The sequence below is a fragment of the Rhinoderma darwinii genome, chromosome 1 (assembly GCF_050947455.1).
Source record: "Rhinoderma darwinii isolate aRhiDar2 chromosome 1, aRhiDar2.hap1, whole genome shotgun sequence".
Taxonomy (NCBI): domain Eukaryota; kingdom Metazoa; phylum Chordata; class Amphibia; order Anura; family Rhinodermatidae; genus Rhinoderma; species Rhinoderma darwinii.
In genome coordinates this window covers 663,197,893-663,210,538 of record NC_134687.1, presented here as the reverse complement: position 1 = coordinate 663,210,538, position 12,646 = coordinate 663,197,893, and the positions used below count along the sequence as shown (strand labels likewise).

At 43.5% G+C, this 12,646-nt stretch overlaps 1 protein-coding gene across 1 annotated transcript; it reads right to left on the bottom strand.

Moving 5' to 3' along the window:
* Positions 1-5,178: 5,178 nt before the first annotated feature.
* On the bottom strand, positions 5,179-12,270 carry LOC142709386 (receptor-type tyrosine-protein phosphatase alpha-like). The gene is made up of 12 exons (XM_075848459.1): positions 12,211-12,270; positions 11,988-12,104; positions 11,411-11,565; positions 9,654-9,789; positions 9,159-9,308; positions 8,857-8,956; positions 7,700-7,779; positions 7,229-7,363; positions 6,741-6,866; positions 6,503-6,660; positions 6,215-6,350; positions 5,179-5,688 (listed from the first exon to the last, which is right to left on the bottom strand). The coding sequence occupies exons 1-12, from the start codon at positions 12,268-12,270 to the stop codon at positions 5,614-5,616; spliced, it is 1,428 nt and encodes a 475-aa protein (XP_075704574.1). The 3' UTR covers positions 5,179-5,613.
* Between the last annotated feature and the right edge of the window lie 376 nt (positions 12,271-12,646).

The following is a 12,646-nucleotide window of genomic DNA, read 5'->3' as shown; positions in this document are numbered from 1 at the left end:
CACTCAGCACTATATTAAATAGTTTGACTATTGCGGCCTGTATTTCTGGCGGGCTGTGTTTTATCATTTCTGGTGAGATTCTGTCTAGGCCGCTGGATTTTTTACACCTTATGTCTGAGGTTCTCTCTGTTACTTCTTGCAGTGTTATTGGTGTATCCAGGGGGTTTTGAGAATCTTTAAGTGTTTCCTCCATCGCCTTCAATTTTGATATTATTTGTTTTTGTTCTTGGCTTTGTTCTTCTTTCGGGATATCTTTGTAGAGGTCCCTGAAATATTGGAGCCAGATGTTGCCATTTTGAATATGAAGGTTGTTTTTCTTGCAATTTTTGCCCATGTGTTTCCATAATTCCCAGAACGAGTTGTCATGGAGGGCATCTTGGAGTTGGGTAAGTTTGGTGGAGATGTGCCTTTGTTTTTTCTTTCGGAGGATGGTCTTGTATTGCCTCTGTATGTTGCTGTAGGCCTCCTTCAGACCGGTGTTGTTTGGGTCTCGGTGCTTCTTATTTGAGGCATTTCTTAGGGTCTTCCGTACTTCTTTGCACTCACGGTCAAACCAACCGTTAGGATGTATTTCTTGTGGCCTCTTGTAGTCACATCTTTTCAGGTCAGACTTCTCTGCCATGGTATAGAATATATTATTGAGGTCATTTACGGCCTGATTGACCCCTCCTGGGCTTGTCTCATACACCTTGTTGTAGAGGTTGTGAAGCATCTCCTGCACTTCTGGTCTGTTCATTGTCTCTTTATATTTTATAGTTGACGTTTTGGACCATTTATAAGATGGGGGCAGGTTGAAGAGGCCGGTTTGATGTGGTTTTTGTGCAGATGGTTTGGTTGTGGATTTGATGTATAGAAGTAATTGGTTGTGATCTGACAGGTGCGTTTGTGGAGTGACTATGAGTGCGCCAATGTTTGCGGGGTCCATGTCCGTGATGGCATAGTCTACTACACTGCTGCCTACATGGGAGTTTAGTGTATACCTTCCTAAAGAGTCTCCCTTGGTGCGGCCATTCAGTATGTGGAGTCCTAAGCTTCGACATAGATTCAGTAGTTTTTTCCCGCTTTTGTTGACGGTGCTGTCATAGCTGTTTCTCTCTTTCTGTAGGGAGTTATGACAGTCGGCCTCTGCTCCAAAGATGAAGATATTTCCATCATTGGTCAGGTAGTCTTTATCTCTCCCCGTTCTTGCATTGAGGTCTCCGTAGATGAGAACGCTGCCCAGGGTCTGGAAATGGGCGGCTTCCCTTTGTATAATCTCAAAGCTGTCTGGGTTGGAGTACGGGGACTCTGGCGGTGCGATGTACGTTGCGCAGAGATACATGTCAGACTGAGAGGTGAGGATGGAGCTGCCTATTCTTATCCAGATGTGGCTGTCTCCTCGCTTCACGGCTTTGATCTGCTCATGGAGCTCCTCCTTGTACCAGACTAATATTCCTCCTGAACACCGACCCTGCTTGATGTGTTTATTTTTCAGGGCGGGGACAGAGATTTCCCTGTATCCAGTGGGCACCAGGGACTCATTCTCTGTCCTAGTCCATGTTTCCAGGAGGATTTGTATATCGATATTTTTCAGTCTTTGGATGAAGTCTGGATCGTTAATTTTGCATCCAAAGGCTGAGGCGTTGAGGCCTTGAATATTCCAGCTGCTGATTATAAAGGACGTCATTGTGTGTCCATATACCTTGTAATGAGCGGCGCTGTGTAGGACGGGCTGGAGATGTGACTGTTGGATGTGTTGTAGATGTTCTCGTGTTGTACAGTCACATTAGTTTTTTACATAGAGTGCTGAGCAGGGTCTTTAGCATCTCCATGTCTCTGCTCTGCGTGTCTCTGTGTGAGGCAGGGGGTTTCCTCCATGTCTCTGCTCTGCGTGTCTCTGTGTGAGGCAGGGTGTTTCCTCCATGTCTCTGCTCTGCGTGTCTCTGTGTGAGGCAGGGGGTTTCCTCCATGTCTCTGCTCTGCGTGTCTCTGTGTGAGGCAGGGGGTTTCCTCCATGTCTCTGCTCTGTGTGTCTCTGTGTGAGGCAGGGGGTTTCCTCCATGTCTCTGCTCTGTGTGTCTCTGTGTGAGGCAGGGGGTTTCCTCCATGTCTCTGCTCTGCGTGTCTCTGTGTGAGGCAGGGGGTTTTCTCCATGGCTTTTGCCTCTGTTGGTCTGACCTTGGGTAAAGGGGTTTTTCTCCTGGGTGTAGTGAGGTGTGTGGAGTTTGAGGTCTTTTCATTGTTAGTGATGTCTCCATGTTTTGGCTTTGGCTGGTGTGGGGTCCAGGTCTGGGGGGTCTGTTCAGCACAATGTCTTTCAGTTCTTTGGCCAGAAGGCTGACCCCTCGTTTGTTGAGGTGTTTGTCATCATACAGGTGGTGCTGCTCTATGGAGGGGTGTTGTGCCAGGCTGATGTTTGACATTGAGCTGATGTTCGCTGCCAGCTCTGTGTTGATGGCCTGGGTGATCTCGTTGGGTACATCTTTTCTTGGGAGCACGGATGATATAATTATTTTACTGTCAGGGAACTTTTGTTGTGCCGTCTTTGCTAGTTGGGTCAGTTGTTCTGCAATCTGCTGTTGCTGGTCTTGGAGGTTGTTTGTACCCGTGTGTATAATGAGATGGTTTGGATTGGTAAAATGTGGGTTATTGATGACTGATGTGACTTGTTGGATAGTTGCACAGTGAATTTTACTGACCCTTTTTCCTGGGAAGAGTCGCCGTGAATTAAGGTATTTGCCATTTGAGTCAATTATTAGGACAGTATCAGGACATTGTGACTTGCGGGTGGCTTGTCTGATGCTTGTGTCCTGGGTCCTGCTTGGTGGTGTTATGTGGTGCTGCTGTGGTTCTGTGCTGGAGGATTGGTTGGCGGTCGGCTTTGTACCCACTTGTATCGCTCTGTTTTCTCCTAGTTTGTTTTCATTAATTTCAGGAATATTTATTGGGTTTGGGTGATTTGATGTACTAGCGCCCTGGTCATTGGCAGTCCTTATGTCAGCGCTCTCCCTTGCTCCTAGACTTTGTGTTTGTGGTTTTAGATTTTCTATCTCTAATCTGAGCTTTGTATTTTCTTGTTGCAGCTCTCGGAGTGTACATTGTATTTCCTGCAGAGCTGATGCATGTTCACACTTCAGTTTGTTTATCTCTTTAATTACTTGGTCATTTGTGTTTTTGTCACCGAGATTTCTTTGAAGTTCTTCTTTGAATTGTACAAAGTCTCTTTCTAATTGAGATAAACAGTCTCTGAGGGTGTCGGGTGAGGGGTGTGGGACATTGGGACATGGGGCAGCGGGGGTGTCGCTGGAGATTGTCTCTGTATGTCCATCTCTGGTCTGGGTTGCTGGAGTTTGTTGTTCTTTGTAAGTTTGGGCCTGGTCTTTAATATGATGAAAGATTTCTTGGAATTCCTCTAGCTTGTCCTCATTGCCTTGTATGAGAACGTTGCCGTTATTGTATAGACTTATGGTAAGTGTAATACTCCCATCATTTCCTGGGTCTTTTATTCTGATCTGTCGGCCCTTATTGATGCCACACTTTGATATGTCCTTATAGTGCTGGCACAGGGCTGTGTGCCAGGCGGAGCGGTGCTCAGTGTAGAATAATACATTTGTTTTCCTCTTGACTTCTTCTTTAGAGGTAAAGTCAGCAAAAAGTGTCTCTGGATTGTGTCTGATTGTGGCATGTTTTACTGCTTTCCTCGCTTTCTATCTCATATCTATCTATCTATCTATCTCATATCTATCTATCTATCTATCTCATATCTATCTATCTATCTCATATCTATCTATCTATCTATCTATCTATCTATCTATCTATCTATCTATCTATCTATCTATCTATCTATCTATCTATCTATCTATCTATCTATCTATCTCATATCTATCTATCTATCTATCTATCTCATATCTATCTATCTATCTATCTATCTATCTATCTATCTATCTATCTATCTATCTATCTATCTATCTATCTATCTATCTATCTATCTATCTATCTATCTATCTATCTATCTATCTATCTCATATCTATCTATCTATCTATCTATCTATCTCATATCTATCTATCTATCTATCTATCTCATATCTATCTATCTATCTATCTATCTATCTATCTATCTATCTATCTATCTATCTATCTCATATCTATCTATCTCATATCTATCTATCTATCTATCTATCTATCTATCTATCTATCTATCTATCTATCTATCTATCTATCTATCTCATATCTATCTATCTATCTATCTCATATCTATCTATCTATCTATCTCATATCTATCTATCTATCTATCTCATATCTATCTATCTATCTATCTATCTATCTATCTATCTATCTATCTATCTATCTATCTATCTATCTATCTATCTATCTATCAATAATATAAGAATAATATATTAAGAATAATAAAACAAATATAATAATAATCGTAATAATGATAATATAATCATATTTTTTTTTTGTAATAATAAAAGTAATAATTAAAACATAATAATAACAATAATAATAATAATAGTGTTAATAATAATAATAATAATAATAGTGTTAATAATATAGTAATAATTGTCAACAGGTTTAGTGATGAAAAACGCTACATCATTAAGTAATAGTATTTTATTATAGAACAGAATATCCTGAAGATTTATAACAATATTTACAGGACGTATATAGAGTAACAGAGAATCCACATCAGCTGTATATGGAGAACGGCACGTACATGACCCCCCGCTTGTCTGTCATTGTACCCGTACGCAGCTTTATCTAGATACAGGGATCATTCTCACGGCTGTACAATGTTTAGTACAGAGATGCCACATCGCCGCATGATCTTCTACTGCACATTGTTATTTACAGTCATGTCTGCCGTCATCAGTCTCTGACCCCAGGAGCTGACAATCTAATCTCCAATCTCACACATAATGTATCACTCCCATCATCCCTGACCCCAGGAGATCACAATCTAATCTCCAAACTCACACATAATGTATCACTCCCATCATTCCTGACCCCAGGAGCTCACAATCTAATCTCCAAACTCACACATAATGTATCACTCCCATCATCCCTGACCCCAGGAGATCACAATCTAATCTCCTATCTCTCACACACAATGTATCACTCCCATTATTCCTGACCCCAGGAGATCACAATCTAATCTCCTATCTCTCACACACAATGTATCACTCCCATCATCCCTGACCCCAGGAGCTCACAATCTAATCTCCAATCTCACACATAATGTATCACTCCCATTATTCCTGACCCCAGGAGATCACAATCTAATCTCCTATCTCTCACACACAATGTATCACTCCCATCATTCCTGACCCCAGGAGATCACAATCTAATCTCCTCTCACACACAATGTATCACTCCCATCATCCCTCACCCTAGTGTATGTTGTATTATTCATCGTCCCCGGGGGGCTGACACTCTCTGGCCCCCATGTCACCAATAAAAATTATATAAGGACATGGTGCCGGTCATTGGGGGAGTGATCACAGACATGAAGATGATGATGATGATGATGAGGAGGAGTGAACAGCAAGTCTCTGGTGAGGTCTCAGGTCTCGAAATGTTACCCGTCAGTGAATGGAACTTCTCCTTCTCAGGAATTATTCACAGAAGATGCTGCTACTTGAAGTTTCCGTAAGTCTCAAATGAATCCAAGTAGCTCTGGGCCATCACGTAGCAGAAAGAATACTGCTCCTGTGGACGAGAGGTCACCATGCGTGAGACCGCAGCAAACACCCAACTCTACAACCACATATCCCTATGTACTGTATGTAATGAAAAAACGCTCCTGGTGAGCCTGTGCTTATACACAGAAGCCAATCAGAAAAAGCAGAGCTGCAGCGTAAAGCAGAGTAGTAACCTCAACCTCTGATTAGACAGGATTTTGACCACCTCTGACAGCAACAGACACTGCAGCTAAACTGGAGTCACTGATCAGAGCTGTGTATTAATAGTGCAGAACTGCAGTGTAAAGCATGAGGAGGGTGAGAGAAGTACTTTTAGTCTCCGATGAGACAGAAGGAGGAATTCAGAATCACTTTGTCGGAGCTGTGAACATGAAACGACACGTCAGCCATGAGTCCACAAAGTAAAGATGCACAGTAATGGATAACACTAAACTCCACTCCGGCTGCACCGGTGTTCTCTGGAGCCGGATAGCACTAGTCACACCCGGTCGCACCCTCTTCGGGGTAGAGATAATATATGATGCAGCACATACCTTACTTGGGATAAACTGGCAGCGCCTTTTCCTGAGCGACCGTACGACCTGAGACACGTCTACGATTCCATCGCTGCGAATCTGATCACAAAGCATTAGGCCGGCGCAAAACAGACCGGATCGGCTCGCCCCGTCACTGCGGAGAAACGTAGACGGATTCTTATTATCTTGACTTACAACATGGCCATATCTCACTTCTGCCCTCTGGTGGTTTAGTACAGAACTTGCCCTCCCGGTCTTTTGCAGGTCGTTGAAGCTGACCAGAACCGGTCAGAGCCATACACTTACCCACAGGTGACTAGGACATGGCTATCCGCCATCTGCTGCTGACTTTTTTCTACTTCCCCGATCACGGTAACGAGGGCAAACGGATTCTGTGGAAGATCCCGATCCATGGGCCACGAGTCCAGCTGCCACAGCTTCACATCCAGGCTGTAGTCTGATGGCTGGAAGATAAGAGGAATAAAGTAATAACCCCATCACTAAGTCACATGACCGCTACATCCGGTACCCCCACAATACGCACCTCATTCTCCCTCCTCAGAATCAGCGACGTCGACCTGTAGCCGATCCCAGAATTTTTTGTTGTCGCCATGACACTAAAGTCGCCATAATGGGATTGTCCTTTATGTGGCCAAAAGCGCGAGCTGATCTAGAGGACGAGATGTTTTAAAAGTCGAAAACTTTATTAAACATGGATTTGTTGACAAATCTCTCCTGTCCTGATAGTTTGTTACAATGTATCAGTGCAGGTAAAATTTATCAGCCTGGAGTTCTCCGACGATTGTCTACACTGGATAGAATTGAAACAAACCCTCGGCTGTGAGATACATTAGTATTTTAGCCTCTGAAGAATTGTCCCATTCACTGAAAGCAAGCAGAGATCTTGAAAATGGTAAGGAATTGAAACACAAATTCTATTAGAAAGTTTTAGAATTGTTCATTATACAATCATGAGAACGACAGGATGTGTTGTAGGGCGTGGGCAGGATTTATGTGGGGAATGGTACTGACCTGCGGCAGGTCCTGCGCTCGGTGCATCACCACCACTGACGTGCACTTGTAGTCCCAGACCAGCGACCAGAAATCCTCCAGAGTCTCCTTCATGGGCAGTTGGGTGGCGATTATAACATCTTTAGGACAGTTAGACTGAAATAAAGTAGACATTTGGTTGTGACCTGGAGATGTTTCATGGATGGAGGTCCAGGAGCCGGGGTCTACTGATACTCTGAGGACTTACTGGAGAAGTCCATGACTCAGGGTGTCTGACACATGACTTCATTCACTACACCCGCCTGACAGAATGGGGCTCCAGAAGAAGTCCTATGTCAGACATAATGAGGTGTGGATATCTCCAAACATGGGGGGCCGTGTTTTTCCATGTAGGGGCCCCAGATCATGGCATTCTGTATATCAGATCTACTTCAATGACATGAAGCATTACTTTTATAGCACGGGTACAGATTCCAGAAGTATCCTGCTTACATTTACAAACACAGCATTGATGTACCCGGGGGCGCCATGTCTTGCCAATGCCGACATCAGGATAGGGCGACAGTGATCACCTGAGGAGAGAAGAAGAGAATACAGGAACAGTTCTATAGAACTATCAGTACTATAACCAAAGTCCTATCCTAACATTCTTATCCCACTGATGAAGTCACAAAACCATCCAAAAAACTAAATGGGCCAATCACCACCCCAACACCAGCACAAAAATAAAACTGGCCAATCACCACTCCGAAAAACAAAAAAAACGAAACGAGCCAATCGCCACCACGAAAATGAAACCGGCCAATCACCACTCCAATAACAACACTGGACAAATACCACCCCAAAAACTAAGCCAGCCAAATATCACACCAAAAACTAAATGGGCCAATTACCACCACAAAAATTAAACTGGCCAATCACCACCCCAAAAAACTAAACGAGCCAATAACCACCACGAAAACTAATCCAGTCAATCACCACCACGAAAATTAAACCAACGAATCCCCACCCAACATCGACACAGGCCAAAAACCACCCTAAAAAGGAAGCCAGCCAAACACCACCACGAAAATGAAACCGGCAATCACCTCCCCAAAAAAAAAATGGCCAATCACCCTCCGAAAAAAAAAATGGGTCAAATAACACCCCAAAAACTAAATGGTCCAAAATCGAAACCAACCAAATTCCACCCCAAAAACGAAGCCAGCTAAATATCACACCAAAAACTAAATGGGCCAATCACCACCCCAAAAAACTAAAAAAGTAAATCACCACCAAGAAAATGAATCCAGTCAATCACCACCCCAAAAATGAAACCGACCAATCACCACCCCAAAAATGACACCGGCCAGATACCACCCCAAAAACTAAGCCAGCCAAACACCACCACGAAAATGAAACCGGCCAATCCCCCCCCACAAAAACAAAACCGGCCAAACAGCACCCCAAAAGCGGAACAGGCCAAATATCACAGTAAAAATGTAATTGGCCAAAAACCTTCCCAAAATTTTTTTCTAAATTGTCACTATTACCCATTGCAAACTCCAAAACATCATGTCTGCCCCCACACAGGCAGGTGTGCCAGCACCATGCCCCCCTTTATATGGCAGTGTAGACGTGATGGTTGATGTCTACGCTCCTGGTCTCACCTGGCAGGATCTTGGAGTTACGGTTTTTCATCTGGTTTTCTGGTTTCTTTGCTTCTTTACATTGATAAATCTGATACAATTCTGTAATTTTCTCCAGAGCCTGAAAAAACAACCCAAAATCATCGGAGGTCACGTCGTCCTGTGCCCTGTTTTAGCACTACTAGGACCTGAGGTTACTGGGGCTCACCCTACAACAATGACCACCGCTCAGCCCGATCACCCTGACCTTGGTCCATTATTATCAGTAGTATAATAATATATAATCCCATGTAATGTCTACTACATAAGTGGAATAGTCTTACCTGGAATTCCCTGTCATAACCGTTCATTTGAGTGTGGGGATCCCGCCTGGTCATGTGTCTAAGATGTCTCTCAATATCCGGCACTGGAACACTGGTCATGCCGCACAGCAGCGTCTCCAGGAGGATGTCATATAAGAAGGTGTATTGGTCCTATGATACAACATAACAGTGATGACATCATCAGCATCAGGGGATGGCTGTTGACTGGAGGTACCAACTCCGGATCCTCTGGAAGCTACAATGTGGTTTTTATCTAATAAGTCCTTGCCTAGACCTTCTGCCATCTGACTTCTGTTGACAAGGTCCTATAGATGGTTAATAATACCCTGCACTGAGATATTCACCCATGATATATGTTGTGTGATTATTCTACTCCACCGCAGCCCTCAGAGGAAGGAACCACCCAACGCACACCAACAGAATGGCAAGCCATAAAACAGCCCACAAGAGGGGACGGAGATGAGTGGAGAAGAGCGACACATCATCTGATCGCACCTTGTTCTGCACCATGTTTATTCGATTCTTCCGTAGCTGGAGGATGCAGTTGAACACATTCACCTTCTTTACAGCTCTCGCCATCTTCAGGAGGATATCCAAAGCCATGAATGTTCCAGTTCTACCAATCCCAGCGCTGCAAACAAAGGGAAGGTGTCGCTTTAGTAATGCGGGATCCAGTGGATGGAAGGAGGACACAGAATAAGAAGACATTATGAGAAGAAACAGATTTACTTATCAAGTGGGATGAGCAGCTCACCCTACGGTCACAGGCAGAAAACCCACCGACATGTGAACTTTACAATGTGAATATTCACCGATCACACCGAAAGCAGCCAAGTTTATATAGATAACGCCCAAATCATGGCACTAGTATAGAACACAAATAAAAGGCCAATAAAAGTCGCCATACATGGTCCACATACTATGGCAAAGTAGTGTCCATACCTAAATAATACTGCCATACAGAGCATATTATACTGCCTTATAATAGTGTAATCCATTGTGTCTATGTAATAGCATCAGCCAGTGTACACAAATAACACGCCAGCCCAAGTGCCCATATAATAGTGCCAGCCATTGTGCCCATATAATAGTGCCAGCGATAGAACCCTATATAATAGTGCCAGCCATAGTGCTACTATAATAGTGCTAATATAGTGTCTATATAAAGTGCCAGCCCAAGTGCCCATATAATAGTGCCAGCCATTGTGTCCATATAATAGTGCCAGCGATAGAACCCTATATAATAGTGCCAGCCATAGTGCTACTATAATAGTGCTAATATAGTGTCTATATAAAGTGCCAGCCCAAGTGCCCATATAATAGTGCCATCCATAGTGCTCATATAATAGTGCCAGCCATAAAACCCATATAAAGTGCCAGGAATAGTGCTACTATAATAGTGCTAACATACTGTCTATATAAATGCCAGCCTAAGTGGCCATATAATAGTGCCAGCCATAGTATCTATATAATAGTGTAACTCATATTGTCCATGTAATAGCATCAGCTATTGTACACAAATACAACTGCTAGCTCAAGAACCCATATAATAGTGCCAGCCATAGTTCCCATATAATAGTACCAGACCAAGTACCCATATAATAGTGCCAGCCATAGTGCCACTATAATATTGCTAACATAGTTTCTATAGAATAGTGCCAGCCATAGTGTCTATATAATACTGACAGCCATAGCGCCAAATAAAGCGCCAGAAATAGTGCCACTATAATAGAGCTAGACATAGTGTCTATATAATAGAGCTATCTACAGTACCCATATAATAGTGTCAGCTATAGCCTTGGTATAATAATGTCATGGATAGAACCCATATAATAGTGCCAGCCATAGTGTCTATATAAAGATAGCAGCTATAGGGTCTATATAACAATGCCAGCTTCAAAACCCATACTATAGTACCAGCCAAAGGGTCTATATTCTAAAGCCAGCCACAGAACTGATACTACAGTGCCAGCCATAGTGCTTATAGTGACTGCCTTGGTGCCCATGTTATATTGCCTAGTGCAATTTCCAATTTATAGTGCCAGCCCTATTGTCCATAATATAGCACACCTAGGGTACAAACCAACAATTGCTAATCATCTAGTACAATGTTGGCCTCCTCTGGGATAATTTCCAACCAGTTGAAGTGTGTTACCTGCCCCCTCCTCTATCTATGAGGAAATCATGGAAGAGGACATGATGTCCGGCACCTCGATAATAAGGAGGAGCGGGGTAGTGACCACTCATTGTACCTGCAGTGAACGATGACTGGGCCCGATCCCGGGGCATTACACTTGTTCATCTGCTCCACAAGCTGCAGTAGACCAGATGGCTTACTGGGTACCCCATGGTCTGGCCACTCCAGATATTGCAGCTGCTCCACCATCACTTGTACTGTAGATTGCACCTGGTCAAAGTAAAACAATATAATATTATAATGCATGTGACAGGGCCGTTTCATCATATGAGGGAGGGAAGAAAAGCAAGTCAGAGGCTGAGAGTTACATAGGGGGCGGAGCAGGGTTCCCAGCAAAACAGAGCATTTCAGGAAAGGAATGTGCTGACCTTGAGGGAGGTCAGAGATGAAGGTGACAGAGGAAGAAGTATTATCCTCCCAGTGCCAGCACAGGGTATTGCAGGAGAGGATTTTAGTGATCTTAGGAGTGGGGGATTGGAGTCAGTATTCTGTCCAATCATGGGATGATATTGGGCAGCCCCATAATGTGAGGAGTTAGGGGTCCCCAGCATTACAGAGGACTGATGTGAGGCTCCTGATGTGAAATGAATCATCTGACTATGTGGGCGAACCATATACATTGTGTTTCTCACCTTCTTCAGGCTGAAGCTTCTGGTGATGATGGCTCCAGTCTGATCAACTTTTTGTAAAGAGACTGTGATGTCACCGTAGGTCTCAGCTTGTTCTGGCCAGTAGCATGCACATTTTACCTGTACAGCGTAAATATAAGACTAAGGATTATATATATATGGCTGAAAAATGTGTGAATCTCCAAAATCCACACATGAGGGATACACGCGATGACCGTGACCGCACCGCACTTCTACCCACCACACAATATACGTGTCCTATTTTATCCCCCTCAGTATCCAACATCTCACCTTATTCTGTTCTTCAAGTGCAGTCAACATGACAATGACTGAGCTGCTCTCCTGCCACACCATGCTCCAGAAGTCAGCTACCGTCTCGGGAAGGGGACCTGCCACAAGATGAAGAACTTTCCATATTTCCAACCATTTAAAGAAGTAATTTATAAGATTGTTATCAGACCCCTCGGTAGTTTTAACTTTATTTATTTGTTAGAAGGGTCCCTTGACAATAAACAGATTTAAACCTGGTAGTAAGTGTTCAGTTTCCCTGCAGCGCCACCACAGGAGAAATAAAGCATTGCACAGTCTCCATTCATATTAATGTGTTGTGTGTGTAATACAGGACAGGACAGGTCCTCCAGAGAGAGAGAGAGAGAGAGAGA

Bases quoted from the DNA above. Each gene is read 5' to 3' on its own strand.
- LOC142709386 (XM_075848459.1), bottom strand. From the start codon at position 12,270: ATGTTGGATACTGAGGGGGATAAAATAGGACACGTATATTGTGTGGTG. The intron at 9,790-11,410 runs GTACAATGAGTG...CTTTGTTTGCAG, and splicing joins CCAGTCATCGTTCACTGCAG to CGCTGGGATTGGTAGAACTG. The intron at 6,351-6,502 runs GTAAGTGTATGG...GTTTCTCCGCAG, and splicing joins CATGTCCTAGTCACCTGTGG to TGACGGGGCGAGCCGATCCG.